General features: G+C 42.3%; 1 protein-coding gene across 3 annotated transcripts in view; it reads right to left on the bottom strand.

Moving 5' to 3' along the window:
- The window catches only part of LOC309678412 (septin-2), a 46,341-nt gene extending 37,905 nt beyond the window's left edge, over nucleotides 1-8,436 (bottom strand). For 2 of the 3 annotated variants that reach the window (XM_082491437.1, XM_082491435.1), the window contains exons 1-3: nucleotides 8,363-8,436; nucleotides 2,474-2,524; nucleotides 1,237-1,336 (exon numbers count right to left, since the gene is read on the bottom strand). In XM_082491437.1, the coding sequence (XP_082347563.1) occupies nucleotides 1,237-1,336; nucleotides 2,474-2,500 (127 nt within the window). In that variant the 5' untranslated portion in view covers nucleotides 2,501-2,524; nucleotides 8,363-8,436. Of the gene's footprint in view, nucleotides 1-1,236; nucleotides 1,337-2,473; nucleotides 2,525-7,775; nucleotides 7,877-8,362 lie in introns of those variants that run through there. The other variant, XM_082491436.1, reaches the window with a different exon arrangement.
- Nucleotides 8,437-16,301: the final 7,865 nt, after the last annotated feature.

The raw sequence follows: 16,301 nt of genomic DNA, 5'->3' as shown, positions 1-16,301 counted from the left end.
TACAGATCTAGAGATAGTTAGGTTACTTCAGGGAAATAAAAGCTTTTTTCCATTTAAATTTACAAAATCAGGAGCTGTTAATGCTCGTTTAAAGTTTCTGAGAGCTTTATGGTTTTCCTAAGCTAGAAATTGAACCTGGAACACTGTTAGGAGGGGGAATGAATAAAGCAATCCCAAACTAACAGTTGAGCTTTGCACCCTTATAGTTAGGCTACATAGGTCCTATGAAACATGAAACAAAATTGTAAGAAAATTATTCAAAATTCACCTGAGAAGTTCCATAATTCTAGAACTTCAGGTCATACAAATTTTGTCCTACATCAAAGTAATACAGTTAAACCTGTAAATGCAATTACTAAATCTGAATTTCAAGAAGTCACTTTTTTTCCTAACCTGAAGGATCAAAGGAGTCAGCATTTAGAACAATTGGCCTTATTATTTTAGATGCTACTAACCTCACCTTAAGAGATGGAGAAGTTATCTGTATTTATCATCACAAACTACATGAAATAAAAAAACTCTACACTTATCCCAAATTACTTATTTTTTTTACAGACATTGCTGAACGCTCTGTCACCAAATAATCCCAAATGGTGTTACAGGGCACAGAGACTAAGAGGGAAGCGTTACACATCTCATTTTCATTTTTCAGTAACATGTAGTTCCAAGGTAACTACTACAAAAAGGTGATAGTACTATGGACTCACTTTGCACTTGTATACTTGCATTGAATCAGTTTAATGTTATAATTCAACATGTCACTTAAAACAGCTTTGTGACTAAACAACTTTCCACCAAAGACTCCTACAGGTGCTCATTCACAGAACAGGCAAATTAAAAGTTTAGTTATAAAACCAGAGTGAGTCAGTCCAGAACAGTAGAAAACACAATGGCGTCACTATTTCAATAGCAAGATATTCACCATGTGCATTCATGCCTTCAGCGGGGGAAATGGGAGTCAAAGAAAGATTAAGCAACTATCCCTACCATCTGATGATGAGTCAGGAATACAAGAATGTCCTGTTGGCTCAAAATCATGATCTTTAATCACTATGTATACTCCCCCCTACCAAACACAACCAACTAGTAAGAGATTTAATTAGAGAGTGTATAGAGGTTCAAAGCTTTTTCTTCTGTCTAACAGTCAATTGCTAAGTAGGAAGACATATATATATCTACGAAATAAATTTTTTTGTTGCTCTTCAGCAGTCAAAAATACTTAAACGAGTCACCTACCAACCACCATCAGTGTGAATTCAAAGCCTTTCTTCACAGATTTCCTGTGAACCTGGTTGGGCAGATTGGCGAATCCCACATAGCCTGCTGAGTCGGAAAACTGACAAGAAAACAAAAGTTGAGTATAAATGAGATCCCCTTCCCCCTAAAAAGTTGAAACAGAGTTCAGTTGCTCCTATACAATAAAGTGCAGAGGTATATAAAGCACATGGAAAAAACAGAGAATGAAACAATTTTTTGCTGCTATAGCAAGGCAGACCTTGAAACAGGCCCATTTACCAAGCAGCCTGATATAAATAGAAATCTTGTAAGTACCTCGGGCTGCACCCAAACAAAAGTCTCTCCTTAATCTGCAAGCTTGCAAGAACATGCTATTATGAATCTTAAACCATAAACATCGCTAAAAATCCCAGAGATTTTAAACTAGAGGTCAAAAATATCTGTTTAAATTTGGTATCTGCTTGTCCTGGTTTGACAAATATGGTACCATGCTGCTACTATCTTCTATAAACATAAATAATGCATACACTCACATGTAGAAAAACAAGAACATTGTATAGTAATGCAGAGATTACCAAGACAGAATCATAGAGAATTTATCTTCTGCTTGTTAAGCTGTTCACCTATCTTCACAATGGTTAACTGCTAACACAAAAGCAGGAAAAAGAAACGTGCCTGAAAAACTTATCAAAGAGATTTGGGCTATAAAAAGGGCATTCTGCTTCACCATCTGTTACCAATTGACTGAAATCTTAACAGGAGCCTAAATAAGAACTGCAGTCACTTGATTTAGGGACCTATGAGCTAGCTGGAACCAAATGTTTTCTTCACAGATGAGTTTATGAGAAGAGTTTTGTTACAATACCATACTTCCAGTGGGGCAGAGGGGGGTACAGGGGAAATCCCTCAAAAGGTAATTAGTTATTTGCTAACAATCCTTTTAAAACCCACCCAGATGGGTAAAAACATTAGAACTGAAGGTTTGTCAAATGAAATTTCCTTAGGTAAAGGCACCATCCTAAATGTGTAAGCAAACACTGAATGTCTGGCAAACACCCAAAAGCCTATTACTAGGCTCACATGCAAGCTCTGTTTCAACTAAACAGTTCCCTTTAAGAAACGCAACTGAAGCAATAAAGTGTCATTTATTCACTATTATAATTCACTAAAACCACGAGTATTTTCAGAAGTTGAATAGATTCTAAGCAAAATTTTGGCTATGCAGCCATGTCTTTACCTTTACTTTTTCACCGGACTGAGACATGTTCGTCACTCCTAGTTTCAGACACTGGAAAATAAAATCCACAGTCCATGTTACTGACTTGAAGACTACATTCGTTTTAATTTTGAACTGATCAATTGCATATGACAGTTACATTTGATTCTAGTAGGAAGAAATGCGACATACTCAAAGATTACTGGAACAAACAAGCCACAATCAAAATGGTTGCTTCCGTAAAGCTATTCACAGGAAAGAAATTACACAGGATTATCAAAACCAGAATACTTCATTTAAATACTAAAAAATTTTAAAACAGATTCCTTTGAAACTGAAAATATTAAAATTCACTATCCTTAAAGATATTTCATCCATCCTGTCTTTAAAAAAGGAAAAATATCTACCAAAAGCTGATGCTGAGTATGCATGGTACTCCTGATGTAATTTTTTTTTTTTTTTTAAGTTCTCTGACTCTGTAATTAGCTAGTAAAACATGAAATTCGAATATTCTCCGTTCCCAACTCCCTGTACAGAATAGCATAAGGAGGTCCATTTTCCTTCCATTTTTACACTTTCCACTTACAATTTATATGTTTCTTAAAGATGGTTTAGAAATAGATGAATGTAATGTAACTGTTGTCCAAAAACTTATATTTGAGAATTATTTCCACAAACAGAAATTCTCCTGAGAGCAGGACACCTATGGGATTTCCAGGTAAAGGTTATAACATTATTTTCAGTCACGTCAAACCACTACGGATGAATGTGAACACTACACCGAACTTGCAGGACCTTGGCACTTGGCTAACCCACGCTGGACATGAAAACTCACCCTGATCTGAAGGACTATCAAAAAGATTTGTTCTTTAGTTTCAGACAGCCAGAACAGCTGGGGTTTGGCAAGCCCTTATCTTTTTACTCAAGGATGTTAGTTGTGCTATAGATTAGTTATCACAGCAATAGTGGGGCCCTTTTATTTACAGCGGCCACGGAGAGCTGACAGGAAAGGCAGGAGCGGCAGGAGCACTTCACAGCTTGGTTTGTTGACAAGGCAGCTCTTGGCCTGGGGAAGTGACCTGCACAGGCACCTGTGTGCTCAGGCAGAAATGCTTTCCTGTTGGGTAGCAGGAGCTGCTCTAGCAGGACGCAGTCCTGTTTCTGACACCGGCAGTTTGGCATTCAAACCCTAGCAGAGGAATACTAAGCTTCGGACTAAAGGAAAAGTCAAAGTTAGCATAACTGCAACTCGTAAATTTATAGAAAATGCATCTTCAGCTCACATGGCATTTCATTTGCCCTCAAGCCAGCATTTCAAATCCTGGCAGCTGTGTAGAAACCAGCCACCCTGTAAGCAAGGAAAATATTTTTTTTCCTCCTCCAACTACTTTTCCCCCATACCCAGTTCATTTGCTTGCTAATGAAAGCCTAATACATCCATCACCTGGAAAACAGGGGTGTCCTGCTCCTCGTCATCTTATGACTGCCTCTAATTGGGTATTCCCCAAAACATACCTTAAGAATGGTTTTGAAAAAACAGAGCTTACTTTTCTTTGACCAATATGCAAGGGCTCATTCCAGCCTCCAACCAACAAGCATTACAGACCCCTAAAGCCAGTCACAACCTCACTGACGGATGTAACTCATTGCTCTGTCCACATCTTGTTTTGACATTTGGAAACCTCTGTTGTCACCTTTGTCTATAAAACCAGTAACATAACTTGAGAGTTTTGAAGAGTTTATAAATAATCACTGCCTGAGCATTAACATAAACCGACCTTCTGGCCCATTTCTCACAGTACTGCCAGATGAGAAGCCACCAGAGCAGCTGCCTATAGTTAAAGGTGAGAAGGGGGAACAATTCAGATTTAAATATGTATGGCAAATTCTCTAATTACTTCTGCTCTAAACTGACAACATAGTCACATCCATTGTAGTATTACCCAAGCTAGAATCCTAGAATTGTCTAGGTTGGAAGAGACCCTTGGGATCATCGAGTCCAACCATCTACCCTACTCTACAAAGTTCTCCCCTATACCATATCCCCCAACACCACAACTAAACGTCTCTTAAACACATCCAGGGATGGTGACTCAACCACCTCCCTGGGCAGTATATTCCAATGCCCGACCACTCTTTCTGTGAAAAATTCTTTCCTAATGTTCAGTCTAAATCTACCCTGTTGGAGCTTGAAGCCATTCCCTCTTGTTCTATCATTAATTACCTGTGACAAGAGACCAGCACCAACCTCTCTACAGTGTCCTTTCAAATAGTTGTAGAGAGTGATGAGGTCTCCTCTCAGCCTCCTCCTCCTCAAACTAAACAGTCCCAGCCACTTGATTAAAAAGCTACTTGATTAAAAAGGCAGAAGAGTCAAAATTGTCAACTGATTATGACATACCTGGCTTCAAAATTAGTCCGCCACCTCAGAAAAAGCTAAATTTACAATAAATCATTCCACAAACATAACTTACTAAGCCTGTTTCCTACCAAGCAAACCACATTCACTCTCTGTCTTACTCTGCCCAAATAGTTGTAGCTAAAGCTGCAGGACAGCTGCTCTGATCACAGCATGACAGCTGTGCGGACTTAAACGTCTGTGTACAACAAGCACCCAGTTAGTTATTTCCCACTGTATTTTGTTAGAATAGAAATATGCTGACTAAAAGTTAGCTGGAAAAAGAAAAAAAAAATTAAAACTGCTGTTCCACAACACCTAAATAAGGCACCAAGGTTCAAATGAAACCTCAGTCATTCAGTCCTCACCACATTTTGCAATTCATAATACTGCCCTCATGAGGTTTCCTAGAAAATTATTCAAACAACAAACTTCCCCAGATGACCATGAGCTGTCTTCCTGAAGCTTTACTACATCATTACAAATCAAAACCTTAGAATTGGCAAAATACCATATGTTACATCTTCTTACAGCACCAAATAACCATAGTGCTTACAGCATTGCTTACAAGTGATAACTTGTCATAGACGAGAACACATTACGCATCAATGACAGCTGTATGCAGTCAGACTTCAGGATTTCAGTGGAGTCAAACATTAAAATAACGTGAAGTGGAACGTCTGACAATACCCTGGATACTCCCACATCTGGAGACTGTGGTGTTTCATTTTTCATCAATTTTCCATAATAAAATTAAAAAAAAACAAACAACACAACAACTAAGACAAAACAGATCAAGCCATAGCTGTTCTGTTTTCTTTAGATTTTCAATGGACTAATTCAATCATTATGAGATGAGCAAAGCAGCACACGCAAAATATTTCAGAGAGAAAAAAAACAGACAAGATACAATCGCATCAATTTGCAAAAAGCAGTGAAACTTTAGTTGTAGTTGTGGACCCCATTTAGCGGGTCCAGCAGAAAAAAGGGACACTATGCTACAGTGTAGGAACGTTCAAATCAGGTTTTGAATACTGGATAATACAACAAAGTTTCATTTCAGATCCCAACAAATTCCTATCCTAAACAATGTGCTGTTGGGCAATCGAAGGCAGCAGATTACCACTAAATTCAGTTACAGTTACCTCCTCTACAAATACAGAGGCAGAGAACATGCCCTCCTACCGCCTTCTGCTAAGAAAAGTATTCCAGTGACAGAGAAAAAGAGGGGAAGGAAAATGGGTCATTTCCTTTGTTCCTGTCAGGATGCAAGAAGTAAACTGTTAGGAACAGGCAGGAGACTGGGACCTTCTTAATAGGAACTAGCACAAAGAAAATGCTACAAAAAAATGTACAGAGTGTTTCCATATAAGGATATTAAACAACATTTCAAAATAATCACTTCAGAGTGGTCTTAACAACCACCTCTACAAGCAGAAGAGCTCTTCTGTTTTATCAAATGAGGCCTCTTTCTTTCTATCTGAGATCATACAATTTTGATACTTTTTAAAAAGTATTTAATAACCTAACAAGGAACCACAGAAAGCAGTAAAGACTTCAGTAGGTTTCCAAGTGCTGGAAACGGTCTCAACAACACTAGCATTCTGAAGTCATATTTTCAGACTTAAAGCAGACAAACACCGAGAGTATCTCAGTAAAATACCAATATTTGTAGTTTCTCACAAAAAGAGCTACAAAAACCCACAAAGAAATGTCAGAGTGAAGTACTGAGACACATAAATAATTAAAAAAAAAAAAAAAACAAACACCAAATTTAGAACTTCAAGTGTCTTGCACATGGAGAAACATGGAAGTTATGTGAAAATTAAAAATTTCCTCACTGTATTCCAAACTGGATACACGGGTATTCACATACAAAGCAGTTAGCATAAGTTACCAAAAAAAAAAAGTTATCAAAGTTGTATGAATCACCCAATTCTACCAAACAACAGCAGGTCCAGCAGAGCCTGTTCCCAGTGTCATGCTTTGTGGTAGCATGTCCTGGCCTCTGGGGCTGGAAACCCCCTCCCAGGGAGAAGCATCACTCCCTCTGAATCAACAATCCCAGACTATTCCATTTGCCTCATTAGAAACAGATGTTACTCACTGAAGGAATCCTCTTTTACACATTAACATAACAATACAATACATTGCTGTATTGCTCTTATTCAGGAAAAGGACTGTATCACTTCCACCAGATATAGAATTTAACAGCAAATGCAACAACAACAACAAAAAAATCCCCAGCCATATCACCTGCAGGCAGACCAAGTGAGATGTATGCCCCTGCTTTGCCTTTCAATTAGTATTCAGTGTTCCTATGTTTTACAGACTTTGTTTTGATAACATATTTGAACCAATGACACACAATACAGATTACTATTGGGAATGCATTGCTTTTCACATTTCTGTGTCTTAAAAAGCCCTGTTACACTTCTGTGACCTTACAGCACACATATGCACGGCAAAGGAAGGCAAGAACTAAGCAGTAAGAGAAGAATCATGTATGAGGACGCTTCTTAAAAAGAAAAAGTCTAGGAAAAGCAATGCATGAATCTAAAGCTCTAAGCCTAAATATTTTATTTAAAGTTCCATTCCAATGGTAACATATTACTCTAGAAAGTTTACTTTCTTACTGTCATTTCAATTAATAGTCACTTAAAAAAGCACAATCGAGGCTGTGATACCACTGACATTAACGAAGTCTTAGTGATTACATGCTTCCTACCCAAGCAGCTTTTGACAGTATTTTCCCAGAGTTACTGTACCAGAGAAAAATACTGTAAAAGACCCACAAACATAAAAAGCAGGGGCTTTTTTTTTTTTTTTTAAATTAAAAAGCTAAATGCATTAGCGACGATCACTCATCAGGAAATAGGCAGTTTTGCCTCACACCCACAAAGCTAAGTGTAATCGTGTACATACTGGCAATACGTAGCAAACAGTGAGAAGTCAGTATTCCAAATCACAATGAAGTCCCATGATACCATGCCGTCTCTAACCTACATGTGAACAATAACTTAAGACCTAAAAAAACAAACAAACAAAAAAAAAAGGCAACGGAGCGGACAAGTGCTTTACTAAGCCAGGTGCGTGCGGGTCCGCGTAGCAGCGGCCCCCGCGTCTCTCCCGGAGCAACCCCGGGCCCAGGCCCGGCCCCGCCGGGGTGCGGTGGGACACCCGATGGGGACAGAGCCGCCGCCTCCGCCCGGCAGCACGGAGGCCCCGTCCACATCTGACAAGCAACGCAGGCCTTGCTTTAAAAGCAAATTAACGAGTGCGTACAACGGCCGCGGCCCGAGTGGGGGTTCGCGGGTTCTGCCCCGATGCGCTTCTCCCCTCCTCACACACCGGCGCAAAGGCCGGAGGGAGGCCGGAGCCAGGCCGCTGGGCCCCGCACCGAGCACACGCCGCCGCGGCCCAGCTCCGGGGACCGGACCGGACCGGCCATGCCGGGGCCGAGCCTGCACCGCCCGCCCGCCGGAGAAGGCGGCTCGGCCCTTGGCGCTTACCTGAGCCTGCGGCCGCCTCCGCCAGTGCTTGACTACCAGGCCGCGATCCGCCACCTCCCACCGCGGAGCCCTCCCGCATCCCACACGCCACCGCGACCAAGCGCCTTCCTGCCTACCTTCCGTACGACTCTATGGTCTGGGCCGCTTCCTAGGATAGCAAGGGGGCGGGGGCTCTAGGACCAGCGAGAGGAGGGATAGAGCGTCTCTCCCGCCCCGCCCGCCTGCCCGGGCGGCGGCGCGGGGAGCCCGCCCGTTGCCATGGCGGCCGCCGGCCCGGGGTGCGAGCCGCGACCACACGCGTGGGCCCGACCCAGGGCTGTTGCGGCGGGAACGGTTCGGTGGCGAGAGCTCCCGTAGCCGGGTTATTCACACGCGGCGTGGTCCCGGCGGGAAGGGCCCGAAACCCACCGTGCGGGGGTGGGCCAGCGCCCCCCCTCCCAGTGACCCATGCCTTGCTTCCCGGCTCCTCGTTCCCCCCGGGGGAGCGGTGAGGCCGCACTGCAGCCTGCTGGTGTCCCCGGGGATCCAGCACCCCGAGCCGGTCTCCTGCTTTGGCCCTGCTCTCCAACTACATGGCACGGTACCCAGAGCTACAGTGGTAATGGCTTTGAAGTGATGCAAGTCTGTCTTACTCCTCCGACTTCACCCCCCGCCAGCAACACACCTGGGCATCGTCTTGTACAAACAGTCTGCGTGCGCATGGGAATTACCTTCAAGAACAAAACAGTCAGAGCCCATTCTGCTTGAAAGAGCCCCTTCTCAAATTGTTTGATTCCTGTTTCCTACCCACATACCGTTGAGCTTTGAGTTTGCCTCCACCTACAGCAGGTGTTGGCAATAGTCCTCACAGTGGAAATCTTTTGGTAGGGTGGGTGACAGCTGGGGGGAAATCCAGCTTAAACCTTCTGCTCTTTGACTGTAATGCAGTAGGTAACATAAGCCTGTTTATTTTTTCAGCTGCTTGTCCACATTCGAAGCAAATTTCTCTCCCAAACACTGCAAAAACAAACAAACAAAGTACTAGTTCTACCTACACTATTGCTGTTCTACGTTGGTCAGTGCCAGCGCTGAAGGGGTGAGTAGGATCTCGCTGACAAGTTCTCTGAGGTATCAGGGACTCCAGCAGACAAACCTAGAGTGTAAATGATACCTGCAGTCAGATTACAGAACCAGATCGCTTTCTCATGGTGACAGTGTTACATAGCTCAAACATTCAATACAAGGCTGACAAGATTAAAATGGAGTATCAGCAGAAGTTCAGGGAAGGCTTTTTCCAACCTTCCAGCTGCGAGGACTGCATTCAGGAAGGTTCCCAGTAATCTATTCGAACACTTTGTGGAGGGCAGTTTGTATGTGCGATCTAGCACCAAATCTTTTGATGGACAATGTTGAATACCAAGAAGCACATGTCTATTTTGCCTGCATTTCCATCCATTAAGCAAACAGGGTTGCAGCTCACAACAGGAAAATGTGGAAGTGAAACAAATGCTGCTGAAGGCAGGCTGGCATTATTTGCTAATTCACATTGTGCTCATATTATCAACTGAGCATTGATGTGATCTGAGTAAGAACAAGATAAAAGCTAATGAAAGCGCAACCAAGTTCCGTTTCCTAGGACAAAGTGTAATGTTATAACACAAAGTACTGTTATGTGCTACCTTCCTGGAGGAGTTAAAAGATGGCATTTCAGTCATCTTTAGAAGTTGTCTTATTTTAAATTATTCCATGGATATCCATATCAGTGTTTTGTACTCTCACCAAAGGAACAACAGTGGCAATTTTTCATTTTTTCACTAGATAAGAACACTGTGATGCACACGGTAATTTACACATATAAACTGGTATTACAAATAACTATTTAGCACTTGAAGAAATTACAAGAGATTAGCATGGACAATGCCAGACTATAGATTCGCATCAACACGGAGTCTAGTGGCAGCTAGTGCTTTCCCATGACTGTCACTCCTTTCCTTTGGCAGGATTTAATGCAATGGGTGAAACATACTCGAGAAATTTCCAATGTGTCGTTACTGAGGCATACTGATAATTTCCCAAGTCGTGGCTGAATCAGATGGCTGACCAGCTGCCACACAGAATGTTCAGGGAAGTCACAGTCCTCCCAAAACAGTCCCATTGTGCCAGCAAGTGACATAAGGAAGGGCACTTCGGGTAAGAGCAAAGGTCAATTCTAGGCAGTGCCCTACCTCTGCAGTGCCCAGCAGCAGATGCTGAAGTAAAGATAAAAGCAGCACCGTGTCTGTATATCCTCCCAGCTTCCAGCAATCCGGAGCTCAGCAGCTTCCTGAGCCAGAAGTTTTATCTTGATAGTTTTCTCTTCCATGAATTTTTCTCGTTGCTTTTTGAACCCATCTCAGCTTTTGGCATTAAGAGCATCCTGTGACAATGAGTTTTACAGTGCAGTACACACTTGGTGAAAAAGTACTTTTGTTACTTTTGAAACGTGTTATGAGACTTGTTATGAAGCTGCAGTACGCAGGATCATGGGCAGCAGAACAGGAACTCTTTGGTGCACGTAACTGAGAAATGCTGCACTGCAGAAGCCTACAGAGAATGCATGGCTGCAAAAGACCGTCTGCGTGTTTGTTATTTCTCACACTGGCGTTAGCAGAGGTGCAAACAGAAGTAGTAGTTGTACTGAAGAACGCCGTTCCTTCTAAATGGTTAAATAACCTAGAAATGTTAATGCAGTGAATGGCGGTCTGACTGTGAATCACTCATTCCCATAATTATTATTTCTGAAAGAATTTTGTTTTATTCTTCCCTTGGAAGCTCAAATGCCTTTTATAAAAGTTCCTGATACATCTAGGTTTACATTCTCAAAAGCACAATTAGAGTCCTTCCTTGAATTCAAATCTTAACTTTGTGTGGAGTCACGTCTTAGCAAGTTAGAAATACTTCATCCATTCAACAAAAGACATTATGTATCTTTTGTTCCGCTCCTTAACAGAGAAAATAGTATGATACTGATTATAAAAAAATAAATACTACCTATAACTGAAAACTAAACTGAGTTTTGTTAGATAGAACAACCCCATGTTCCTTGGCATTATTTCTATTAAATTAAAACAAAATAGAAGATACGCTGTTCAGACAAAATAAAACCGTCTCTTTTCAGTTACGAGATGCGTTTTAACTTGATTTTCTTTCAATTGAGTCTGTTCCTCACAGAGCTGAATATTTGGAATTTGAGCCTAAAATTACATGTGATTGCTGCAACGGCTGTGCTGTAGGAGCAATTCATGGAGATACTGGCCCACTGCTGTAAGACACTGAGCATCTTGAACTCTCCCAATCTTCCTTGGAGATAAAATTACTCAAGTCCTGATTAAACAACTTATTCTTTTTCATTTCTATAAGATTTAAGTTTGTGTTTGATTCAGAATATTTGTGAATGCTGTGCTAAAATACAGTCCATGGCTCCAGGACCAAACCTTTTAGAAATAAATACTTAGGAGCCGCACCCTGTGGGTGACATCCTTTTTTAAAGGATTACCAGAGAAAAAAAGTACTTTGAACATAACTAGTGTGAATGTCAGATACCATAATTTAGATATTCCCTGGGCTAATTTTTAGTGTTTGGGTGTGGTGAGAGAGAGAAATTTATGGGCAAACTTCCCATTCTCTGTTCATACGTGGTAAACTGGTGATTTGATCAAAATACTCTCTGTGTAGTGCTTTATCTGTGGAATCACTAATGGGGTGAACCATTCTAACATCTCAAATCTTCTGTGTTTTTGCAGATGTGCTTCAGTGGGAATCGGCAATGTCAGGTCCACTGAAAGCTGGTCTCACCACTGAGCCCCTTCAAAGCGTGCAGCTCAGAGCCGGAGCTCTGGCAGTATACGAACAGGAAGCCAATATCTGTGGAGGCACCAGGATTTATTGACACAAGCTAATTTACAAGTTATTCAGTAATCCATAAGAAAATCTGCAACAGATAAGTATTTTCCTTTGCTGAAAAAAAAACCCCACACATTTTTAGTCACGCAGTACAGGAAATGAAGATTGTGTCTGAAGTATAGCAGTTTCCGAGGAACAGAAGTGTTTCTTTTGCATTTACAAGCACACACAAGTTCACCTTTTCAAGTTGCTAATTACGGCAATGAAGAAACAATAAGAAGAACCTAAACATTTTCTCTGGAATAAGAGACATTTTGCATCTTTTCACCAATAACAGCCATCCTTTCCTCTTACTGGAAACTTACTTCACTTATACAAAGGGAATCGGGATTGACAAAACAGATGCACGCTATTCCCAAAGACGGGGCTTACCTCAGACACATCTCGTTAAGAATAGGGACAGTATTGCTGAGAATTAATCACTCTCGTAACCAGAGGACGTGTCCCAAACCTCTCACATGTTCTCAGAAATGCAAATTTCGGGGACATTAGAGAAATGCAGTACGTTTCCCACCGCTAGCCCTGAACAGTTTTCAGTTAATTCATGGTCATGTCTTTATTAATGACTTTCAACATCTGCGATGTATATTTAAAACAATGGCATTTGTCCTTGCTGACGCTGTTCTTTACAAAACGACATCTGATGTGATTTCCCAACATTTACATGGGAAAGAGATCTACCAGGATCCTGGTACACCACAATCCATGGAAGGAGGCTAACTTTGGAAGAGGACAAAATTAAACGACAGTTCTTCTGATAGGAAATATGACATAGAATGGACCCTTAGGCATGAAACAATATATATTTCCTATAGCTTTTCCCCTCCTGCCTGTCCAAGCTTTAATACATTCTCAAGAGCTATCCATAGCATTAAAGAGAAGTATGTGAAGTGACATGGCCCAAGCATATATTCAGTGTGATCTCTTGGCGGGTGGGATGATCAGGCTGTTTAGATGCTCATCTACACACAGGGCATTCTGAGCTTTGGGAAAAGGCCGTCACCCACCATATTAACTGCCCTGAAACACTGTTAACACAGGGTTATAGCTGTCCAGTGACACTGCCGTACCCTCTTGAAAGCCAGATTCAGAAAAGAAGGTGCTGAAGAGTTTGGTGCAGTGCAGCTCACCAGTGCAGCCCAGCTGGCCCTGACAGGGATGACTGGAAATGTTCCCCTCAGGGGGGTGCTTTAGTAAGATGCGGAGACATGAAGATTAGTTCCAACCAGGGGAAAGTTTTAAATGCTCATCCAGAAGTTTGTGTGTAGAGGGATTTTAGCAAGGAGGTGTGGAACTCGGTTCTAATGACGGTGTAGCACAGTTAATTTCCTCATTATGTGAGGCCAGGGCTCATAACACCGTCTCAGTGTTCCCACCATGTGTGGCCCAGGCAGAACCCTGGCTCCCGGCTCCCCGGCAGTGCCAGCAGGCTGTCACCGAACAAAGTCCAGGCAGAGAGTGTGTATAAAGTGCAGACTGACACGGGGCTAGGACAACTTTGTTTGGAAAGGGATCTACAGCGACAAATATATGAAGGCTGGAAGCAGATTTGTAACCTCTTTCACTGTTTTTCCAACAACATATATCTGTTTCCTTCCTTTCTTTTACATGAGTCTTGTCACATCACCACTGAGGGGGATGAGTAGCGAGGGCGTCCATTTCTCAATCCTGAAGGGCAGCAGCAACACTTGTACTAAGAAAGATGTTGGCTCCTACATCATTGTCACCGGTCATAGAGCATTACTGGTCCCTCTTGCAAAATTCTGGTGTGGCTTTTAAATCATTCATTGCTTCAATTCATTCAAAAGATGAACTAAGAGAGGAAGTGACAATTTCATGTTAAGCACTTCGTCTTGTTTCCAAAACCACTTAATCTTGTTTCCAGAAAAAGTGATCTTGAGATAAATCTGATGGTGAAATTGTGCGCTTTCATTTTGTAAGAACCTGCTCATTTGACAAGGACTCATTCCTACATGCCAGTCTTCTCATGTGTCACACTGGTCTGAAGACATGTTGGCACTGCCGATGTGCAGGGACTTCACGGAGGCTTGTCTCACTGTGGAAGATGGTATGTGCACTCAAGCTCCAACTAAATCTCTTCCTTGGGCAGACCAGTTCCATTTTGAAGGATAATTCAGAAAGGAGTGATTTTCACTGAGAAAGCTCAAGCTTTCTAAATAAAGAATATCCCCTGCCTAATACCTCTGTATTTGTAATTCTCCTTGCCTTTATTTCAGCACTAATTAGAAGACAAAATATGGCACAAAATCTATCTCTTAATAGTATTCCTGATTGTTCACCTTCACTTACGTCTGATCCAAAAGTTATGGTAAGCTGTCCTGAGATCACTGGGCTTTTAATTCATCTTTTGACCCGTACTCTGTCTTATTCACACAAACAATACTAAATTTGTGCATAAGCTTGATACCAAATGTCATTTTCTTCTCTGTCTCCCAGATGCCCAACATTTGAGGGATGAGAAGGAGCAGAAGCACATTACAAACCAAGCGTGCTCAGCAGACATCATTTCAGGTCCCAAAAGGCAAATCCATCTAAACATCGCCAGTGGGATGCACGGGGGCTGAGCAGAACCCTAGGAGGCTGGAGGGCCGGGCACAGCAGCTCTGTGCCGTGGTACAGGGCAGATACACCAGCCAAGCAATGCTGGTAAGAGACTGGACCCCCCTTAGCAGCCCTCCCAGTAACTCTGCGCCTGGTATTTGTCCTGATTGTGTCAGGAAAAGAGTGAAAACACAATCACCTCTAATCCCAAAGCCCCTCTTGCTATAGCATGGCTTCTGAGCAATTGTTCTCAGCTTGAATACCACTTCCGCCCATTTTCACAGGCTGCAAAGCCCCCCTATGCATCCCCTCTAGAATAATTTAATAAATACATAGCTGGAGCAGTAATAGATGTAATGACATTAACGGTCATTTGTTAATGAGTTACTTTGCTGCAAGAACATCATGCCTTTGAATTGAATGGAATCCAGACTTTACCAGCAAGGATTAAATTTATTAAGTAGTGATTTCTTGACTTAACTGCCCAAGAAAAACATCATGCTGATTTGTGTTTCCTTTTAAGACATTAGAACCTTTCAATTTCTGGGAGTTTAAATTAATTCACGGTGTTGTGACATTAACACCATCAGAAGCCACACTCTGCTGGAGCTGATGGGGTCTTCAGGCCCCCCAGCAGCCGTGTCAGTCAAGTCACCAGTAAGTCAAGTAAGCAGACCAGTGAGCACCACCCACCGATGGGCTCATTATGGGTGGGCTGTGCAACAAGGGCTCACCTTCAGGATCAGGGAACAGAGTAATTAAAAATGGAGGCTGTTGCCATTAGCCAGGATAAAAGGTAATATCTGGGGTAAGGAAAGGAAACAAACAAGCGAGGGTGACATACGAAGAATGGAAATGCCTCTAAGCAGAAAGGTTGGTTTACCCTATGATTATTAAAAGTGTATTTCCCCGGAGGAATAATTGTCTTGGATTAAGTGATTTGTAGGGATCAGTTGCTCAGTAACAGGTAGCAGGGGAAGGTGGGGTATGGGCTGTAGAGCAGCAGCACAAGCCATGCGCTGGTTTCCCTTCTCAGCCCGAAGCCCCGGGCAGCTGCTCGGGCCCCACAAGTGCCTCCCGGTCGGCACAGGAGCACACATGGGCCATTTATCAGAGGAAATTCAGAGTTCCGTGCTCCTGGGCAAGTGGCAAGGGTGGGGCTTTCCTGTGCTTATGGGCTAAGATAACTGGCATTTCTCCCCCCCCTTTTTAATTGTTCTTCTTTGCTGTTTTCTATATAATCATTATTATCATCATAAATACAGATGTTATTCAGTTTCTGCCTGTGTTCTGGGTTTCTTCCTGTTCACCTCTGAGATATCTCTGTCTCTGGCTGGTTCTTTTGCACATTCTCCTCTCCCTGACACCAGGGACTTTCTAAGTGATTGCAAGCAGCCTGGGTTTGACAGACTGCTCAGCCCCAGTCACACATTCCTCCTGGACTTGCACACTGGAA

The sequence above is a fragment of the Vanellus vanellus genome, assembly GCF_965231255.1.
Source record: "Vanellus vanellus genome assembly, chromosome: 16".
Classification (NCBI taxonomy): Eukaryota; Metazoa; Chordata; class Aves; order Charadriiformes; family Charadriidae; genus Vanellus; species Vanellus vanellus.
This window is presented reverse-complemented; position numbering and strand designations above follow the sequence as displayed.